This window comes from Triturus cristatus, chromosome 2_2 (assembly GCF_964204655.1).
Source record: "Triturus cristatus chromosome 2_2, aTriCri1.1, whole genome shotgun sequence".
Classification (NCBI taxonomy): Eukaryota; Metazoa; Chordata; class Amphibia; order Caudata; family Salamandridae; genus Triturus; species Triturus cristatus.
In genome coordinates, this window is record NC_140582.1 from 32,541,326 (window position 1) to 32,560,805 (window position 19,480).

The window sequence follows — 19,480 nt, forward strand, 5'->3', positions numbered from 1 at the left end:
CATCACAGCACCAGCATTGCACAACTGCATCACAGCACCAGCATTGCACAACTGCATCACAGCACCAGCATTGCACAACTGCATCACAGCACCAGCACTGCACAACTGCATCACAGCACCAGCATTGCACAACTGCATCACAGCACCAGCATCGCACAACTGCATCACAGCCCCCAGCAAAGAGTTGTGACTAAATAAAGGAGGTTTCTGGTGAATTCGAAGTGCCTGTGACTCTTGCCCTCTGACTTGAAGTTGATGCAGGTGGGTCTGAAGGAGACCTCCAGGTGTCTTCAATACGATCGTGCATGGTCAAAGGAGGCTCTGGTTACTGATTTCAATACGCTACTTGCACATCTTCCCGCCCTGTCCAGAATATGGTAGCCTTCGCATACATGTGGAATAGGAATAGGACAGAGCCAGAGCTACAACAGGCCATGACTTATGCCCAGCACACATCACTATCCACACAGGGGCCGGCTCCTTCTGTTCTCTTCACATTGCTGCCTCCCTTCTCACCTGGAATGGTAGGTGTGGTGCCAAGGCGTCCCCAGCGTGCCCTGGGATATTTGCATCATGCTGGGATCGGATTGGTTCTCCGGGAACTCCACAGAAGGACAGGGGAGCGGCTGGGCTGCTGCTTCCCTAATTCTGGGTAGAAACAAAAGAGAAGGAGAAGGTCAAAGGTAAGAAAGAGCAATTGCAACATTTCCCAGTGAGCACAATAGCAGTGAGATACACAGTGCAGAAACGGTTTACGGATTACTTCTAACCATTAAATATCTACATTTAATGAGGGCAAGTAACTTAAATGCAAAGCTCTTATAACAATGGGTTGCTTAATTGATTCAGGGCGCTTTATAAAGAGCACCCACACGTTGACAGGATGCCTAGGGGTTGCAAACCGATTGTTGCAGTTTAGAATAAGTGTGCCTTCAGCAGGCACCTGGAACTGGGCAAACTGGTACAAGTGTGAAGAAGGGCTGGGAGGCTCTGACCAGCGAGGGTTGCTTGAACACTAGGGGTGGGCGGAATTTGCGAAAGCGACTTTCGCAAATTATCGCGAAAATGTTAAAAATCTCCGCAAACAAGCGGAAATATCGCGAAGATGCAGAAGTTTTTTTCCCGCCCGTTCGCGATATTTTTTGCATGGTTACGGGTCGCTAACTTACCCCTGTGGTTGCTCGCGGGCGCGGCCATCTTGTTTTCAGTTGTCTCGCGGGGCATGATCGCGAGAAAAAAGACGTGATCGCGCGACGCATGACGTCACTGCGGACACGAACTGTCGCGAGACAGCGCAAATGGCTAAAACAATACAACATCTCATGGAGAACGTGACCGGATCGGGAAAACTTGTCGGCGAACGCAGGGATTCAGGTAAGGCGATCGCGCGCGCGCGAGAATGTATTATTTTACAGCGCGAGCAAGAACCAAATTATCGCAAAGCTGCGGAATGCGGAAATTTTGACAATTTCCGCGCTCTCCGCGGAACGCGGAAATGCCAAATTATCGCAAATTCCGCGAACGGAACGGAAAATTTGCCCAGGCCTATTGAACACAACATTGGTATTAGCCCTACGAAGAGTTTAATTTAAGAATAAAGATTTAGTGGCCTTTAGGTCTTCTAACAGACAAGGGACAAAGTAGTAGCTGATTTTAGGATAAGGTGGTGGCACCTGAATGCAGGGATATTATGCTGGCATGCGCCGGTTACGAATGAGTGACTGGGGTAAGACTGACTGACTTCAGGGACATTATCCCTTTGGCAGGGACAACAGGCGAACCCTACTACTCAATTCTGATCTGTCTCTGCATGAGTAGTTTACGCTGGGCTGGAGTAGGACCCAAAAGCAGTGCTGGCACATTGTGTAAGACCACTGTAAATTTAAATGCCATAACTTTTAAAGCATAGCAGATGATGACCTTAGAGCCCACCATTATACCCAGTCGTGGGGCACCGACTCTTATGGAGAACAGAAAAAAAGGCTGTCAAGTACGAAAATATGATAAACATAACAGGTCTAATTTATGGTGGGCTAAGGATCCTTCTTAACCACAGTCCTACCTGCTGGGAACTGAGCGAGGATCAGTGCCTCTCATCAGAGATAACACATGATGCATAAAGATAGGTGTTATAGAAAGCAATTTGTGACGTCATGCTGTTCATCGTGACGGTTGGTTTTACATCTGTTGCATCTTTGCCACCATGTTAGTGTGGCATCATAGCTGGAATTTAATTGGAGTCATGCTGCCTTGCCATAGATGAGGGAAGGGAAGGGAAGGGAAGGGGTGGCAATCCTTCCACAACCATGTGACTCACCCCTTCCCAGATATAGGAACATCTGTCCTCTACTGCATTCTTATCTCTGCCTGCGTGCTCGCTTGTTTGTGTTCGCAGAAAAGTAGCAGTGGGTGAGCCACTGAAAGCTCGAGCCAGGCTCGAGCCTGAAGCCAGGCTCTGGTTCAGCTCCAGGTCCTGTTGGAACCTCAAGCCTATAATGAGCCAACCTTTTATGTGGCTTCAGCCTGCCACCCTTGCTTTACCCTCATGCACAAAGATAAAAACAAAGCATTAACATTTGAGGTAAAAATGAGAGACAAATAGATATTTATTTTTAAAGTTTTATATAGCGTGAACATGACCCAGGTGGGTATCAGAGCGCTTTACATAAGAGTTGAGAAACCCAAAAGGCAGTGATATAAAGCAATAACAACCAATATAATGATACAAGGCAAAATACAAAATCAAGACAGCTGGTGAGGAAAGAAAAACACATAGGAGGGAGGCAATGGGTAATACAATTGCCAAGTAGGCCAAAGTCAGCGTTACATGAGGAAGGGTAAGAGTTTCTAGCTCAGAGCGGTGTTCATCAGTAACGATTTCACTTTCCTTTTGAAGGCGATCAAAGAGGGAATCAGTCTAGTTTCTGGAGGCAGGGAGTTCCAGATTCTCAGGGCAATGCCTGAGAAAGAACGACTGTAGGTTTTCATTTTTTTATATTTCTTCGGCTTGAGAAGCAAGGTTCTGGAGCTCCTTGAGGAACGAGCTTATTTGCCAGGTACAAAGGGGTATTGAAATGCAGTGCTTCATGAGTCATACATGCAATTTTTAATGTAATCCTTGCCTCAAACAGAAGCCAGTTGAGAGATTTCAGGTCAAGAGAAATGTGGTTGGATTTCTTGGAGCCGGTGATAAGTCTAGCCGCCGCATTCAGAGATGCTCTGAGGGGGGCTAATCTGAATCTATGAAGCCCGCAGAGTGTGGCACAACTATATTCCAACCGTGAAATGACTAACGATTGCACCGATTTAGTTGAGTCAATGATGTGGGGTGTGCAGTTGAGAGCTGAGAGGTTTTTCAAATATTTCTCCACGATGGGGGTTTGCTTGGACGGTGATATAAGTAAGAATTCCGTTTTGAGGGTGTTAAATTTGAGGTGGTTGGAGGTTAACCACTTTTGAGTTTTGAGCAGGGTTCCGTTGAGTATCTTAATATCTTCAGGGGAAGAGATTTTCATGTACAATTGGGTGTCATCCGCATACATGTATATTGGATGTTAGATGCTTTGAGGATTACAGTAAGAGGTTCCATGAATAGATTGAAAAGCATGGGGGAGAGAGAGGACCCTTGAGGCACCCCCAGAGTGCAGGGACTGGAGTTGGAAAGAGTTTGATTGGATTTGACTCTCTGCGTTCTATTATTGAGAAAGGAGGCAAACCATTTTAGTACAGTGCCAGCGAGCCCCATCCTGCGTTCCAGAAGGCTCAGTAGATTGTCATGTTTGATAGTGTCAAATGCCGATGAGAGGTTGAGTAGGATTAGTAGGCAAGATTCGTTCTGGTCAAGCATTGTGAGAGCGTCGTCAACAATGTGAGTGATGGCTGTTTCGGTGCTGTGACCGTGCCGGAAGCCAGATTGGAGTTGATCCAGGGGTTAGAATTCGTCAATGTGGTTACACAATTGTTCATGAACGCATTTCTCGAGGAGTTTTGCCAGAGTAGGGATGTTTGTGATTGGACGAAAATTATTTAGATCATCAGGGTCAGCTGTCTGTTTTTTAAGAATAGGCAGAACCAGACCCGTTTAAGCAGTCAAGGATTTCGCCTTGAAGGAGAGAAGCATTGATAATCTTGGCCCAGAGAGGGACTAGTGATCTTATTGTGTCTTTAAAGAGATGGGGGGGAGGGGATCATTGAAGTGATCTGAAGGTTTGAAGGTAGCAAGAATGTTAAGAATTGATGTCGTTGAGGGGTATGAATTGACTCCAAGAGGCATTGTTTTTAGGAGAGCGACAGGGGACCATGAGAGGCAGCTAGGGTAAGGAGGAGTCAGGAGCGAGTGATAGATCGATCAGGGCCAACCTTAGGTCTGATCCAATCTTCTTCGACTTTTCAAGGAAGAAGTCTGCAAAGTCCTCGCAGTGAGGCTGAGGGCTGGAGATGAGAGGAGATTGGATAGGCGTGTTATTGGCTTGTGACAATCAGGTCAAACAGCCTTTTGGGTCAATTTTTAGCTTTGTCTAGTTGGGATTTGAAGAAGGTCACTTTCGCTGATCTGATGTGCTTGTTGTAGCTAATCCTTATTAGTCTTAAAAATCTTAAGGCGGTTAATAGATGGAGCTGATCTCCAGGAGCATTCTGCTAGTCTCAGGTTGTGTCTATCATTGTTTAGACTGTCACTGAACCATGGCTTGGAGTCTTTGTTGGACTTATTTTTTAGTTGAAGGGGGACAATTGCATTCAGTGCAGTCAAGATGGAGCTGTTGTAGTGATCAGTGAGATTGTGAACGTCGGACATGGAAACAGGCAGCAGGAAGGACAGCTTGCAGTGGGAAATGAGCGCATTTATTATTATTTTTTTTTTTATCTGTTTTTTATTGATTTTACACAACCAATCAAATAAACTACAAAACATGATACGATATCATAATCATACGTGGCATAATGACATACAGTCTCAGACAGCATAGTAGAATACACAGTTACAGTGTCGAAGCATCATGTGAGTAATTTAACCTTTGCAATTGAATCTCCTATTGCAAACCAATGCGAGTGCTTCCAGCTTTCGGTCCCTCATCCCGTGTCCAACTACAGCCTACCCTGAGTACTCAAAGCGATCAATGCACAATACAGTGCCAATAACCCAAGTAAAATATAAAGAAAAAACTGTACCCCCCCCCTGCCCTCCCCTCCCCGCATGTCCGGCACCAGTAGCGATAGTAGCCTGTACACACGCCCACAATTGGACTCATGCGCAGTCCAGTCCCACGGCTGACTTATGCACATTGCGCCGTCTTGTGAATCATACAGGGTGGCTACCCATGGATAATGTGAGGAGCCCCCGTGGCACACAATCGTGGTCCAGTCCCTCAAACCACCACAACAATACACCCTAACAGGAGAATATATCTATAGCAGCATAGTCCTCCAGCATTGCATTCCAGCTCAACGAGATAGGTGTTTTCCTGAGCCCCCGAAACTCCTCTCTATGCAGTTCAAAATGAGCGCATTTATGTTTGTGTTATGTAGTGCTCTTTTCCAGAGTTTTTGTTTTAGAGGTTGCCCTCTTTTGGAGTACCACCTTTCTAGGATTTGGATGGTGATATAGTGATGATCCGACCAGTCACACGAATCAATAGATTGAACCTGAATGGAGTTGGGGTTGGAGATGATTAGATCAAGCCTAAATTGTGTGTTGGACTGTCACAGAATTGCTTCAAGTTGAGGTCAGCAAGGAAGTTTTTGAGACTGATCACAGCCAGATCATTAGGGTCACTACAGTGAAGAAAGAAGTCACCAAGGAAGATCTGGGGGCTGTGTAGACCCAGGTTGGTCGCGATGGTTTCCATTGTTTGTTCAATCAGAGGAAGGTTATCACCAGGAGGATGGTAAAAAATGTGTAGGTTGCATAAGGGTCTCTGTTTGCTGATGATGTCTATGCACATATATTCACAGGATGAGAGAGTAGCAGAGGGGGACTGAGTTGCTGAGAGACTGTTATGGTAGATACAGGCTAAGCCCCCTCCCATTCTCTTAATTCGGTCGCGTCTAATAATGTTGTAGCTAGGAGGGATTAGGATGTCAAGGATAGGGCCAGAGGAGTCATTAAGCCAAGTTTCAGTGAGGACTAGGGGGTCTAATTTATGATCTAGAATGAGATCAGCAAGGCCCGTAGCACGTTTCACTGCTGATCTACAGTTGAACAACATGCATTTCAGGCGTGATTTGATTTCAGTGGTAGAGGGCTGAGTAATAGGGATTTGCAAAAGGTTAGCAGTGTTTAAGGCATTAGCATTGAGTTTAGGCGCTCTGTGTGGGTTAGATGGAATGAATTGTATAGCTTCTGCTATGGCTTGTTTGTGATTAGTAGCTCCCGGAAGGATTAGCGGGGCAGTTTGGGTGATTCCAGTAAAGACTTGTTTGACCGGTAGAGAGGAGTTGTAGTCACAGAATAAGGAGAGAATGTCCAGATCAGATAGGTGATTCTTGTATCTCGTGGGTCTAGATGGGGAATTAGAGTAGGGATAAGTACTTCAATTTTGGATGGGTGTTTTCTGCTCATGGTCGGTCGGTTGCATAAGGGAGGTAGTTGGCGTTTTCTGCCCATGGTCGGTCGGTTGGATAAGGGAGGAAGTTGGTATTTTGGGGTACTAGTTGTTCCTTTGCAGGATCTCCTGCGAAGTCTTGTTAGAAGATAGGTCAAGGGCCAGTTCAGAGTTGATGTTTATGAGTTTTTGAATGTTTGCTTTAAGTTTTAGAAGCTCCAGAGTTATTTCGTTAAGCCTAGAGGCGAGACCGAATCTTGGATCATGGCTATTGGGTATGGGAGGAGGCCGGCCATCCTCCGAGAAGGAGTTTCTGAGCTGTTGGTCGGAAGGGAGCTGTAAGGGGGAGCCCGGGTTGGAGCAAGGGAGGAGCATGGTTGGAGGGGGAGAGAGGATCAGGGGATGAAGATTTGCAGCGGTGCAAGTTCCCTTGTTGTTAATGTGGTAAGGGATGACAGCCATCAAAGTAGAGAGTGGGTGTGGCAAAGTAGAATTATCTAGGTGAGTGGCAGTCGGAAGGGGAGAGAGGGTAGTATTATTGGGGTAATCAGGGCTAAGGTTATCGTTCGATCCAGCCATTAGGGAGTGGAGGCAGTCCAGTCTGGCTGTATGGGAGATGGGGAGTGAGTCCATGCTACCTAGCTGTTGAGGCGCTATGTTCATATGGGTGATGTTCAATATAGGATGGGCAGTCATCAGGTGATTAAGGTTCAATAAGATAACCATTAAGTGGCTGGTTTGTAAATAGTGAAATACGAAATCCTGGATTAATTGATGCTTCCCGACTAAACGAAACAGTGTGATCTTAGTGAAATGCTTTATTTCACCAATCCCCCTTTTTATCATTATATGAATATGAAATCACTTTCAAATACATGACATCTACCAAGTGCAATGGTTTAATTTAACTATGTTCAATGTTTGTTTATTTGTTAGAGCTGAGACCTCTACCCCTGCAGTTCTACGTAAATATACCTCTCTCTTAAGTTTGTATCACTGTAAAGTGCACTGATACCCCAATGGTAGAGTGCAGCTGTAAACAATGTAAAATATATAAATACTAATAAATGAACCATGATAAAATAACAAGATCTTATAATGTAAGGCTAACTGGGACCCAGAGACAAAGAGAAGCAAACAGAGAGCGCTTGCACTGGTCCAGAACGTCATCTTTGGACTTAGAAACTTTTCTGGAGGTTTAAGCAGTTCAGTAAGCCAAAACAGGGGGCCTTATCATGAAAAGCGAGATTGAGTTCTAATACCTGTGATGTGAAAGCTCACCGAAGCAGGCATTAATGTAGTAAAAAGCTCAGGCTGAATAATGATACTTTTGAAGTTGCATGACAAACCCAGTTGAACAGGTGTAGATTGATCCTTAGGTCCTCTGCTGGAAGGTAGCATGGCTCAAAGAGATCCACAGATAAAGGTATATTTGCCACACAAGCGTTTTCCAGGAAGTAATCGGTATTGATTAAAACCAAAACAAGCCACTTACAAGTAGCTACAGGGGATTACTCGGATCTACACAATATTTTCAAATTCTCCCCATACATTTCCAGTCCATTACAAGTCCTTATAGCAGCGAGTGCGCTTCCTGTGCTCCAGGGCCGATCAGCTCGTGACTCTTCCTGATCAAGATAGAGGCTCCACAGCAGGTTGTAGGCTCTGAACGAAGACGGTGACGCCAATGTCACTCGGAATCTGTTCAACAGAAGTTATGAAGCTTGTCCTTTGATCCAGAAATCAGCTGACGGTTAGGGCAATTCTCTTCATATTCTCCCTGTGAGGTGAATGAGGAATTAGCTGTTTATATCTTCCAGGCTTCAACTGAATTGATGCGATTCTATCTTGTGCTACTTAAAAGGGAGAGGCCAGTATGTCACTGGGGGTACACCTAAACTTAATCCGAGCAGTACCTTGTGGGTCCCCTGAAGGGTCGAATGCTCTGTGCATAATCGCCATGCATCAGTCATCTGCCCATTCTGACTGGTCTCGTTGGTTGGTCCCTGTTCAGGAGACTTGTATCACTAGTTCCCTAAAAGCCACACATGTTGGTTATTACTCCAAATTCAATTTTTAGAATAACTTGCAAAGTCAGGGTCGACCCACAGTGGCACACTTTTATCGTTTGTGACTGCGATCCCCATCACCAGACCATGATATGACTAGCAGTTGGTGTCACCCAAACTATAGCCGTGAGGTACACATTTTTAACCTACATGCCAACGTGGACACATTACCTACTGGTTCTCCGGGTTTAATCAGGGCAGTCTGTCATGATGGACTCCCCTAAATCTCCCAAGTGCCAAAGGTATTTATGTGAGGGAGTGCTAGAAAACACAAGTGGTGGGGTTATCCAGTCTGCGGTCTTTTTAAGTGGATATGTAGCTTCAAGGATAGGGAATGCTTCATAGTTTGGTTTTTTTTCATTTCAAGATTTCCCTGTTAGAAAAACATTTAACAACAGATATGCACAGGTGATGCGTTGCTACACCAAACATGCAATCTCACATGTTAAGAGGCATATTAGCATACCTGGATTTAGAAGATAAGTAGGAGGAAACAGTATACACAGCAGTCTTATTACCACAAGGTGTCATGTTGTGAATTGCAGTGTTAAAAAAGCATACAAGGTTCAGCAGACAAGTATACAATAATTGTAGTTTTAGAGTTACGTATCTGCAATATTCATATACAATTGAAAGAGAATCGTTCTTAGATTGTAATGGAAATTAGTGCAACTAAGAGTAAGGTGGCAGTATTACAGCATGCACTTCAAGCTGTTCATGGCAGTGGCATGTCCTTAAGCCAGGTCTTGCAAGTGAGGCTGCCACAACTGCCCCAATGACACACCACAGGTTGCTTCACCTTAAGTGATGCCAGTGCAGGGAATTTCCTCACTTCGGCAGGAATGTTTATTAGGAAAATTCTGGGATCAATTGATATAGGTTATTCTTCCATATTTGCTAACATGTCCAGGACATCTAATCAGTCTTTATTGATATAAGGGCAGGACCACTTCAGGTGCAGAAATCCTGCTTTTGTAGCATGGCATCTATGACATTCGGAGTCCTCTCTAAGACCACATTTTAACTAACTCAAAGGCACATTAAATACTCTAGACAGGAACTTGAAATTGATAATCCTAAACCTAATACTGGGTAAAATGACCCCTGTTTGTTCAAAGCAGAAGGACCACTCCTCAGAAATTTGATGTTGAAGGTCTCTGTTCCACTTATCCCTAGGTGTGGGCTTTAATAGCTTGCTTTCAGTTATAGGCCTGTCTCGCCTTGTGTTTAGCGATTCAGCTGCTACCAGAATTTTTAAGGGTTGAGAAGTGAGGGGGTTCACATGGGAATGTGGGGTAGGCATTTCTTCATCTGCCCTCATGCGGTAACATAGGAAATTCTCTAGAGGCATTTGCGTTCATTTATAGGCAAATTGGGCCAATGTAACAAATTATCAATTGGGTTATAAGCCCCTAATTTTAAAGAGTTAAAGAGGTCACAAAATATTCGACCCTTGAGACTCACTTGGTTAGCGGCCCAGCTCTCCGGAAATCGTCCCTGCAACCTGCCTGCGCCTGGCCGTGAAGACCGTCTTGACGCACAGACCTATCTGCTCTGCACCCAGACCACAGAGCCGGAGTGCCAATTAACCAGCTGTTCTCAATGGTCCTGAGGCCCTTGCAACCCTATTCCTCGTTTGGGACCACAGACTTACTTGTGCATCCCCCTATGCAGCCAGTTTTTAGGTGGCCCCCCTTCTTCGTAGAGCACCAGATACCAATGACTTCAGCACCCTGCTCCTGGCCAAATCCAGGACGCTCCGGATGATCCACTGGTGGAACATTGGACCTGACATTGCCACCTACCTAAATCCATAAGGTGAACCCCGAGAACCAACTGTACGATTTTCTATCAATGTTTTTATTTTCCTCAATAGCCGTCTATTGTGCGTAATTGCACATAACAGTGAGTTATTTTCCGAACTTTGAAAATCATAACTAAAAAAAGTACTTCTCTGTAAACAAAGTTCTTGGTTTGAAATATTATATAAAATCAGTGTTATTTTTGCAAATTGGTCTCGGATTTATTCTTGAGTGTGTGTCTCATCTATTGTCTCTGTGAGTACAACAAATGCTTAGCACTACCCCCTGATAAGCCAAACTGTTTGCTCACACTACCACAAATAGAGGGTCAGTATTATCTACTTTTGCCTCTATGTACCAATCTGGGACCCGCTGGGCTCTTTGCACAATGTACCTCGTTTTAGTACACGATATAAAGAGCCTGCTTCCCACAAAGTGCAACACTGATGTTATGTCTAGTTCAATATGCTAGTACCTAACAAGTTTTATGTAATACAGTACGAGGTTACTGAAAGTAAAGAAAATAGATCTTGAGTGCTCTAATTCTAGGCAATCGTAGGCACTAAATCTTGATTTTGCTCTAAATGGTCATACAAATTGATCTCACTTCTAAACCTTACAGCTAGAACCAAGCAGTGCTACTGTATTTGGATTTAATAGAAAAAGTCGTATTTCTTTACTCAAAATTAAATAATTGGACTATTTATACGAACTTCATTACTATAATTAATACTGTGCATTATATTTGTGATAGCCAAATGTAATGTTCTATCCAACTCCATCCTTTGAGAGTAACCTTAACTTAACTCGCTACCGCTGGACAGACAAATTCTACAAATAACCCACATGGCAATTCTGTGAGCTTGCAGTCATAACTGGCTCATTTGGTGCTAGTGACAAAGACAATGCTAGTTACATTGAACGCCTAGTTTCCCTTGATTACTACAAGCTCAGGAAAACTGGTCTTGACAAACTCTTCCTCTTTCCATAATAGAGTGTGGTCACCTCGGCTCCGTGAGTCTTGACCTATAATGACAGAAATTCAGACAACACAACCCAAAAAAATCTAAATGGTAAAGAATTCACGTGCTGCATTAATGAACTTCCGTTGCACTACACATATTATTCCTCGCTTGCCTGGGAAACAATGTGCAGAATGCCTCTTCCAGAGTGTGGATGCAGAGTGTGGAACAGCCTGCAGCAGACAAAGGGAAAGTGTGAGATGTGAACTGAAACCTATAGCTAACATGGGCGTGGCAGTGGAAATCTCTCCCCCTCATGTTCCTGCAGGAAGGCTGGGGCAGTTGATGGATGTCTGGGAGACCTATATATTCATTTCTTGATCAGTTTCTCTCATCACATTAGAGTGTGATGAAGCCAAAAAAGTGGCGGGTGCACTGCCCACCATATTTAGAGTGCCAGTGACATCAATGCACTGGTAATCTGACAGAGTCATCATTTGCCACTTTTTTGGCAGATGTCCTGTATGCTGCTTACTCCACATAAGTCCCTACATCTCCCAACTTTCTATTCAGAATCAATAATTAAAATCTGATTTTAGATTTGAGGGCATTTGCCCCAACTATGGCAGCTCCATTTGTGACACAGAAAGGGAATGGGGGACAATTTTAGCCACAGAGAAAAATATTTAGGCCACACAGCTACATAACAGATTTAAAACTGTGACCACGTAGGGGCTTGTATGCAAATGATAGGCTCGTGAATATAAAACATGCCAGTAAAATATGTTACCACAACACAACAAGAAGTTATGATTAGGAAAATTGTTATGATTGCGATAATTATTACTAGTGAAGTTGTTTTAGCATTAGTATTATGAGTGGTGCCTGGATTATGGTTTTATTGTGTTTATAGTTATTACACTGATGATGCTTGTTAATAATAATAGTGATCTCGATACAAAGATCCCATCTTGAGGTGGCTCTTTTGATGCCAGGCGGTGGGATACATCACAATGAAAGCCTGCCCGGACAATCTGCGCCCAGGGCGTTAGGGACGTGTGTCGCCTATGGATATGACTCACACAAGATGGAGGCTCGGACCCCCCACAGATCCGCTCCATGCAGCCTGCTTAGACGGGACAAAGCTGTCCATGTCCCTGCACTGCTGAAGAACTATTCACTGTGGGGTGATGGGAATGCTGAGCATTTAGGATCTGAAAAGCTAGATTAAATGAGCAACTGGGCTGTGATTGACTGTGTTTTATTCCTTAACCTAACTTGGGAAATTATCCCTAAGTACAAATATTCTTTCATTTGTAATAGCATCTTTAATGAAAGTAAGAAATCTTTTTAAAGCTATTATACCCGAAGAGTATTAATAAAAGTTACCTTTGGCAATTTAACAAAAGGAGACTGGAGCAAATTATGTTCAGACGTAGGTGCAGACCACAGTGCCCCTTTGTTGAATTTTTTGTAAGAACCATAGAAACCGAATCATGTGGGATGGGAGACAAAGGCAAACTGGGTGCGCAGAGTGACGCAGGCGCCGCTTGTCCTTTATTGCACAGGGCTCGGAGGATGTCAAGGATGCCTTTGTAGGGCCCCCACAACGAGCATGACACATGAGTTTCTGCTGAGCTGGACAGCCTGTCTGACAGAAGGATGTCCATTATTCAGGAAGGAGTCACGAGAAAAGTGGCCAATAATGTCTTTTGTCCGTTCAGAGGAGATGGTTCCTTCACATAGCAGCACATCCATTTAGAGTATACGAGTTATCATTTTGTTCCGGCGAGAAACAGGCTGTGCAGTGGTGTCTTTCAATCCCAGCGCGGTGTCACTCTCCTTGGTCACCTCTTAGCAGGCCTTGAGTTGACTGCAGCTATAGGCCGTTTCCCACTTCCCTGTGATTACGAACCGGCACACCGTTTCCATGCACACTGGAAATACTTCCACACAGAAGGAAGCTGCAGGTGAACATTACGTGTTGTTTTCTCGTAAGTTAACAACAAATTCGTTTTTTAGGTCTCGCCTGACCCAGCGCATGCGCTGGTCTGGCGAGACTTATTAGGTCTCGCCTGACCCAGCGCATGCGCTGGTCTGGCGAGACTTATTGAGAGGGCTCCAAAAAGTGCTACCAGGCCAGCCTAGAGCCACAGTGCATGTGCGCGGGCGCGCGCGCCGCGTTTTACCGCGATTACTTTCACTTTCGGGGCCGCACGGCCGCTTTGATGTTCTCCGTGAGGCTTCAATAGATTGCAGCAGTTAAAACAAGCATTGGCATAGCCAATATGTGTCGCTTTTGGGACCTTATAAGTGTTTAGTTATGCAACTGTTGCATGGCTAAACACTTATAAGGTCCCAAAGGCGAGACCTATTGGCTATGCCAATGCTTGTCTAACTTTGAAAGTGGAGGGCTGTTGTTTCCCCCCCCCACTAAACATCTTACAGTGGGAGCGACTATCCCGCATTTAACGTAAAATTCCACATGCAAAAAACTTTGGATAGCAACCACTGCAGAGAATAATGAGAATCTGCGGAGAGAAAAACTGTGTAATCAACCAGCATCGCCAGCTTCTAGCACGGAGGAATTGTCTGCAGGGTTTTTGCACTGCCGTGTGCTTTTTTTCGTGGCAGGCACAGACATGTTAACATAACATGGCAGGACCTCCTTGCATGCGACTACAAACAATGGCTGCTAGCGTATGCTACAACGCCTGCGCACCACGTACCTAGGCCACGGTGCTGCGACAGTAAATACAGGCGTGTTCTGTTGGCTTTTCTTCTATTTAGTTGTAAGAAAGCATAGCTTTGAAATAAAGGTGACCTTTTTACAAAATCCACACAAATACATATCCTTTCTGAGGAAAGTTAGGAAAATGTGAAATAAACATCAAGACGATGACGTGTAAATTAATGAAGCTTATGAAATCATGCAAATTCAGGTTTTTAATTGTGATGGAAACGAGAGAAGTAATTGAGTAATTGAGTGGTGTCTTTCCGACATTCTCCCATTATTTTGCTTGGTAAAATTGTGGGTAAGTAAGATCCTGTGTGCAGGTCTTATCAAAGATAAGAGAGGCGGGTAGCCTAGAGGGACAGGAGAGTGCTGTTCACAGGGTGATCAGCCATTATGTGCAAAAAAGCCGCAGAAACTGAAGAGGTGGGACTGGGCATGAATATGGAGACGATGAGATAGGCCCAGCATTCACAGCATAAAGTTATATTTGACAACTGCAGGTAAATTGTTCTGAACCGTGCAATATAAGGAGTTAGCTTGTCAGAATTGCTATTGTAACATCATAGTAACAAACTCACTTGCATTTCTCACATAAAATATTAAATCCAGAAGTGAAACAATGTGCTCCCTTATTTTGTAAGCGAAGAGGAATTTAGGCTGAAACAGGTGAATGGTAAAAACATTTTCATAATTGAAAGAATATATGCTACCCTTTAATGGATTTATTCTAATTCGCTTCTCAGTGGCCAGGGGCGATGCCTGCCTTTGTCAGGAAACGAATCCAGTGGGATTAACCAACGCATTACTGCTAGCCAGGAGAAAATCTGATTGGAGTAGGCCTCCTGAAGACACACCAGGTTACAATACGCTCTTGACCATTGCCGGGGGTGTAGCTTCTACCATTACATGACATCTATCTGTAGTGCTCACGCTCATCTCTAGTGTATTTTATCAGATGTTTATTGTGCGTGACTGAATAGAATACATTTATTAACCTCAAAAGGACTAAAAGCTGAACGGATCTATAAGGATTCAAACCTATAACCATGCAAGCAAAAGGGGATTCTTGCAGTGGACGCATTAGTGTATTTACCCCGGTAGCATGCTGTCCTTTAGTATCCCACTTAGGGGGCCACTGCTTAGGTTTCCTTTCACTAGGGCCTGTTGTGTGTCCTTGCTTTTCCACTGGTCATGGAAGAGATCTGGTCACGGAAGAGATCTTTTCCTACCATGAGAAAGTTAAAATTATGGTGCGCTGGATTTGCTCAAGATCGACTATCCCCATTTTAAATTGCCATATTTCCCCAACGGTATTAAGGATAAAGTTATCTACACCCTGGCAGAGATTTGTTCCAGATTTAAACGAGTGGACATTTTTTGTTTATTGTTTTATTGTTTTGTTTTAAACTTTAGTTTTATTATACTTAGTAATGGACACTAGAGGATAACATGTACAGGAACGGCGAGATGCCACAAACATGCATGTAATCGTAACAAAGCATTAGGAAATATGACATTATGTCAGTCGGGACAAACCAGACTCTGAGTGACATGACGAGATAATTGTATATTCATCCAGTGATAAGCACCTCCCCTCTATCACCTCCATGGGTTCTCACATCACCATCCTGTATGCTCGGATACTTGGCATTACCAACAGTCATTATGATCACGGTAGTTCGGCCACTTCACACACGCCAGACGTAGCCCTGACCGAGAGGCCATATTCCGATGGAAACCAACTTGTGTCGTCTATTGGGTCACACTGCCCATCTCCCCCTCCGCACCGTCATCAGCACTTGTATGTGCCAAGTATGTTTGGTATGGACCCTAAATATCCCTTGGGCAGCCGCGAGGCAGCATGAGACCATGATAAGCATCTGCTGGAGTGTTGCAATATGCCATGTCTGTGTCTCAGTCTCGCACTGTGGGAAGGGGGCCCTTCATCTAGCGCTTTGCTATCCTCCGCTACCCTAATCAAAGACCTGTTGCTACCAGTCTCCGGTTTGCCGTTGGGACATCCTTGTCATTGCCCAGGAGGGTCAACAGAGGTGTGCAGGTTACTGGCTCACTCCTGATCTTGAGCAGTTCCTGTATGATCGCCGGCCAGAAGTGCTGTACACCCGGGCAGAACAATGCCATGTGCGCAAGGGGATTCATCACGCAGTCTATCTCGACACAACCGAGCTTGGGTGTAATACACCTGATTAAGATATTTGAAATGCAATCACCAATGTTGACCAATCAGTTATAATACGGACCACCGAACAGCAGTAGGTCTACTGCTGATCACTGATGGTTATGCCCAAGTCTTCCTGCCAGTCACTGGGAACCTTGTTATCGCCTGGTCGACTAGAGTCCTGTGAATAGGCATACAGTATGGCAACTGCCCGATGCAGTGACATCATATGTAATAAGTACGTCAGAGCGAGTTTGTCTAATGGTTCAGATAGTGTGTCATCTAGCAAAGTCCACACTGCATGACACGCTCGATAGTAATGAAATTGTACAAGTGTAGTCGGCTCGCATACTGAGCACTGACCTGGGCTCAAGCACGGAGAATCCAGTTCTCAAATAAGTCCCCTATATATTGTATCCCTAGTCCCAGAAGGTGCCGGCGCTGCAGCCTTTTCCTGCTCAAAGGGGAACCATGCGCACCACTCCAGCAGGAGCTGCAGGGAGTAAAATAGGGAGCCAACCTAAGGAGATGCCAATCTCCTCCAGAGATTTTCTGTGATGCCTATAAGGTCTATTATGTGGAACCGCCGTCCAGGCCTACTAAGAAGTGATGGAGCGACTTGGGGGATTGCAGCATTTTGTTCCAGCCCACGGTGTGGCAAGCCCACTGGGCCATGTAGCCCTAAATAAGCGAACATACACTGCGCTGCCTCATAATTAGCCCCTAGATTGGGAGGGCTGAGTCCCCCCCACGCTTAAAGGAGAGTGAGCGTGTTCCATAGTACGCACGGCTGCTTGCCAGCCCACGCCAGGTACACTAACAAGATATGCAGGGTTCAAAAGGCCGTACTAGGTAACAGCACTAGGATATTTGCAATCATCTAGGCAGTTCTACCTTCTTCATGAAGGCAATGCAGCCACTGAGAGAGAAAGGCAGTCGAATCTAGCAATCTATTGCCTCTCTTGGACGGAATATCACTTTACCTTATATTGCTTTACCATAATTCTCTCGCAACACTACCTCTGGGTCAGTGTCTACCTGTATGCCTAAATAGCGCATGGGGTTTATCGGCCTATGTAGCGGGTACTCCAAGTGCATCTGCTCCGTTGCGGCACTAAGGGAGAAAAAAGGGACTTGTCCCAGTTGATCCTTAGTCCAGAATGCCCCATAAAGAGAACTTCCCGGAGTACCAGGGATAGATAACGTTCAGTGTCTTGAGCAAACAATAGTGTGCCGTTGGGATAGGTGAACACAATCAGTCTGTAGTTGGGGAAGTGAATACCACAGTGTGCATTATACTCTTGCAGCATGCATGCCAATGACTACACCACAAGCACATATAACAGTGAGGACAAGGGGTATCCCTCGCGCGTGCCTCTCAACATAGTGATTGGGAGCCGATACGCGACCAATGATGCGAATCAATCAATCACAAAATTTGTAAAGCGTACTACATACCCGGGAGGGTTTCAAGGCACTGGAAGGGGGGGGGGGGGGGGAGGAGCTGTTACTGGTCGAAGAGCCAGGTCTTGAGTTGTCGCCTGGAAGACAGCAGGTCTTCGGTTTGTCGTAGGTCGAGGGGGAGGGTGTTCCAGGTCTTGGCGGCGTGATGGGAGAAGGACCTGCCTCCGGAAGTGGTTCTCCGGATGCGAGGGACCGTGGCCAGGGCGTGGTCGGCGGAGCGGAGGTTCCTGTTGGGTACGTAGAAGGAGAGTCGGCTGTTGAGATAGGCTGGGCCGGTTTTGTGGAGTGCCTTGTGTGCGTGGATCAGGAGTTTGAAGGATATTCTTTTGTCGACGGGGAGCCAGTGCAGGTTCCTCAGGTAGGGGGTGATGTGATCCTGGAAGTTGGCTCTGCATATAGTACCTGAACCAGTTTCAGGAAGACATCACCCACCCCCACTCATCGCAGGAAAGCACGCATAAACCCCCACACCACAGTCGAAGGCCTTCTCTGTGTCTAAAAATTCTGCTTTTGCACGGACGACGGGGTCAATACAAGAGATTGCGCCAAAGAGGGTGCACAGATTATGTACGAGAGACAGGCTAGACACAAAGCCAGACTTTTCAGGGCCCTCAATGCCAGGAATTAACAGCACCAAGCAAATATCCAGGATTTTCATGAATATCTTTATATCCGTATTAAGAAGCGACAATGGCCTATATGACGAGCAATGCTTGGCTGACTTACCCAGTTCAGGAAGAGGAACTAGGAGGGCTTCCCACATGGTGGGATCCATATGCCATCCCGCACCATCTGCTCGAACGGGCTGACCACGTGCGGCACCATTTTTTCTTGGTACCCTTTGTACAAGGCCACCGTAACTCCATCAGTGCCCAGCGCCTTCCCACCTGGCATTTCTCGGTGGGGCGGAGCGGGGCCGCGAGCCATTCCCTGTGCTACTTTATAAGCCATGATGGCCTGCTTGTCATATGTAATTCGGAAGGTGTATAGTTCTGAGTAGTAGCTTTGGATGTCATGGAGAGGCGTTCCCTGCTTGTCCATAATAGTGAGTACTAAGCTTTCCTCACGGCTCGGCCAGAGAGGGTCGCCAGGACGCCACTTGGCCACGCACCCTCACCGTAAATCTGTGCCATTGTATAATTTGCCAAAGTGTGTGACCTCGCTTTGCGCCAGCTCACTGTATTTCTCAAGTTTGTCCCTATTAGCGCCCAGTAGGGTTCAAGCCGCTGTTTCCCAATGTGTGTGCTCCAGGTCCACCAGTTCGGTCTCCAAGCCCCCCAGCCAACCCTGTAGCAAGCGAAGCACTCCCCCGTGCTTCGATACAATGACACTATGAATGTAGACCTAGAATTCCTCCCAGACTGTGGCAAATTTCCAAACCGACCCCAACTGTGATTAAAAAAAAAAAATCAGCTACTGCTTGAGCCAGCTCATCCATCAGGAAGCACTGGGGAAAGAGCAACGGAAAACACCACAGCGATGTTCTTCAAGATCCAGGACCATCAGCACTTTATGTTAGCTTCCATTATGGTGGCATTCCATGGTTAATGGCATGCCCATGCAACTGCTCATGGGTTTCAATGTAAATCTTTATTTACAAACATTTGTAAGCAGAGATTTGCGGCAAAATCTTATGCCTCTCTGAGGAAGGTGTAACAAGGAGAACATTTTTGATTTTGCCTTTTTTTTTTAACTTTGCATGTTGCTGCATTGTACATCACACCT

At 45.4% G+C, this 19,480-nt stretch overlaps 1 protein-coding gene across 4 annotated transcripts in view; it reads right to left on the reverse strand.

Moving 5' to 3' along the window:
• SHROOM3 (shroom family member 3) overlaps positions 1-19,480 on the reverse strand; it is a 307,144-nt gene that overhangs the window by 150,956 nt on the left and 136,708 nt on the right. For all 4 annotated transcript variants that reach the window (XR_014978051.1, XM_085640966.1, XM_085640968.1 and 1 more), the window contains exon 3: positions 517-648. Coding sequence is in view for 3 of the 4 variants with exons in the window: in XM_085640966.1 (XP_085497092.1) it covers positions 517-575 (59 nt within the window). In the remaining variant the exon portion in view is untranslated. The remainder of the gene's footprint in view (positions 1-516; positions 649-19,480) is intronic.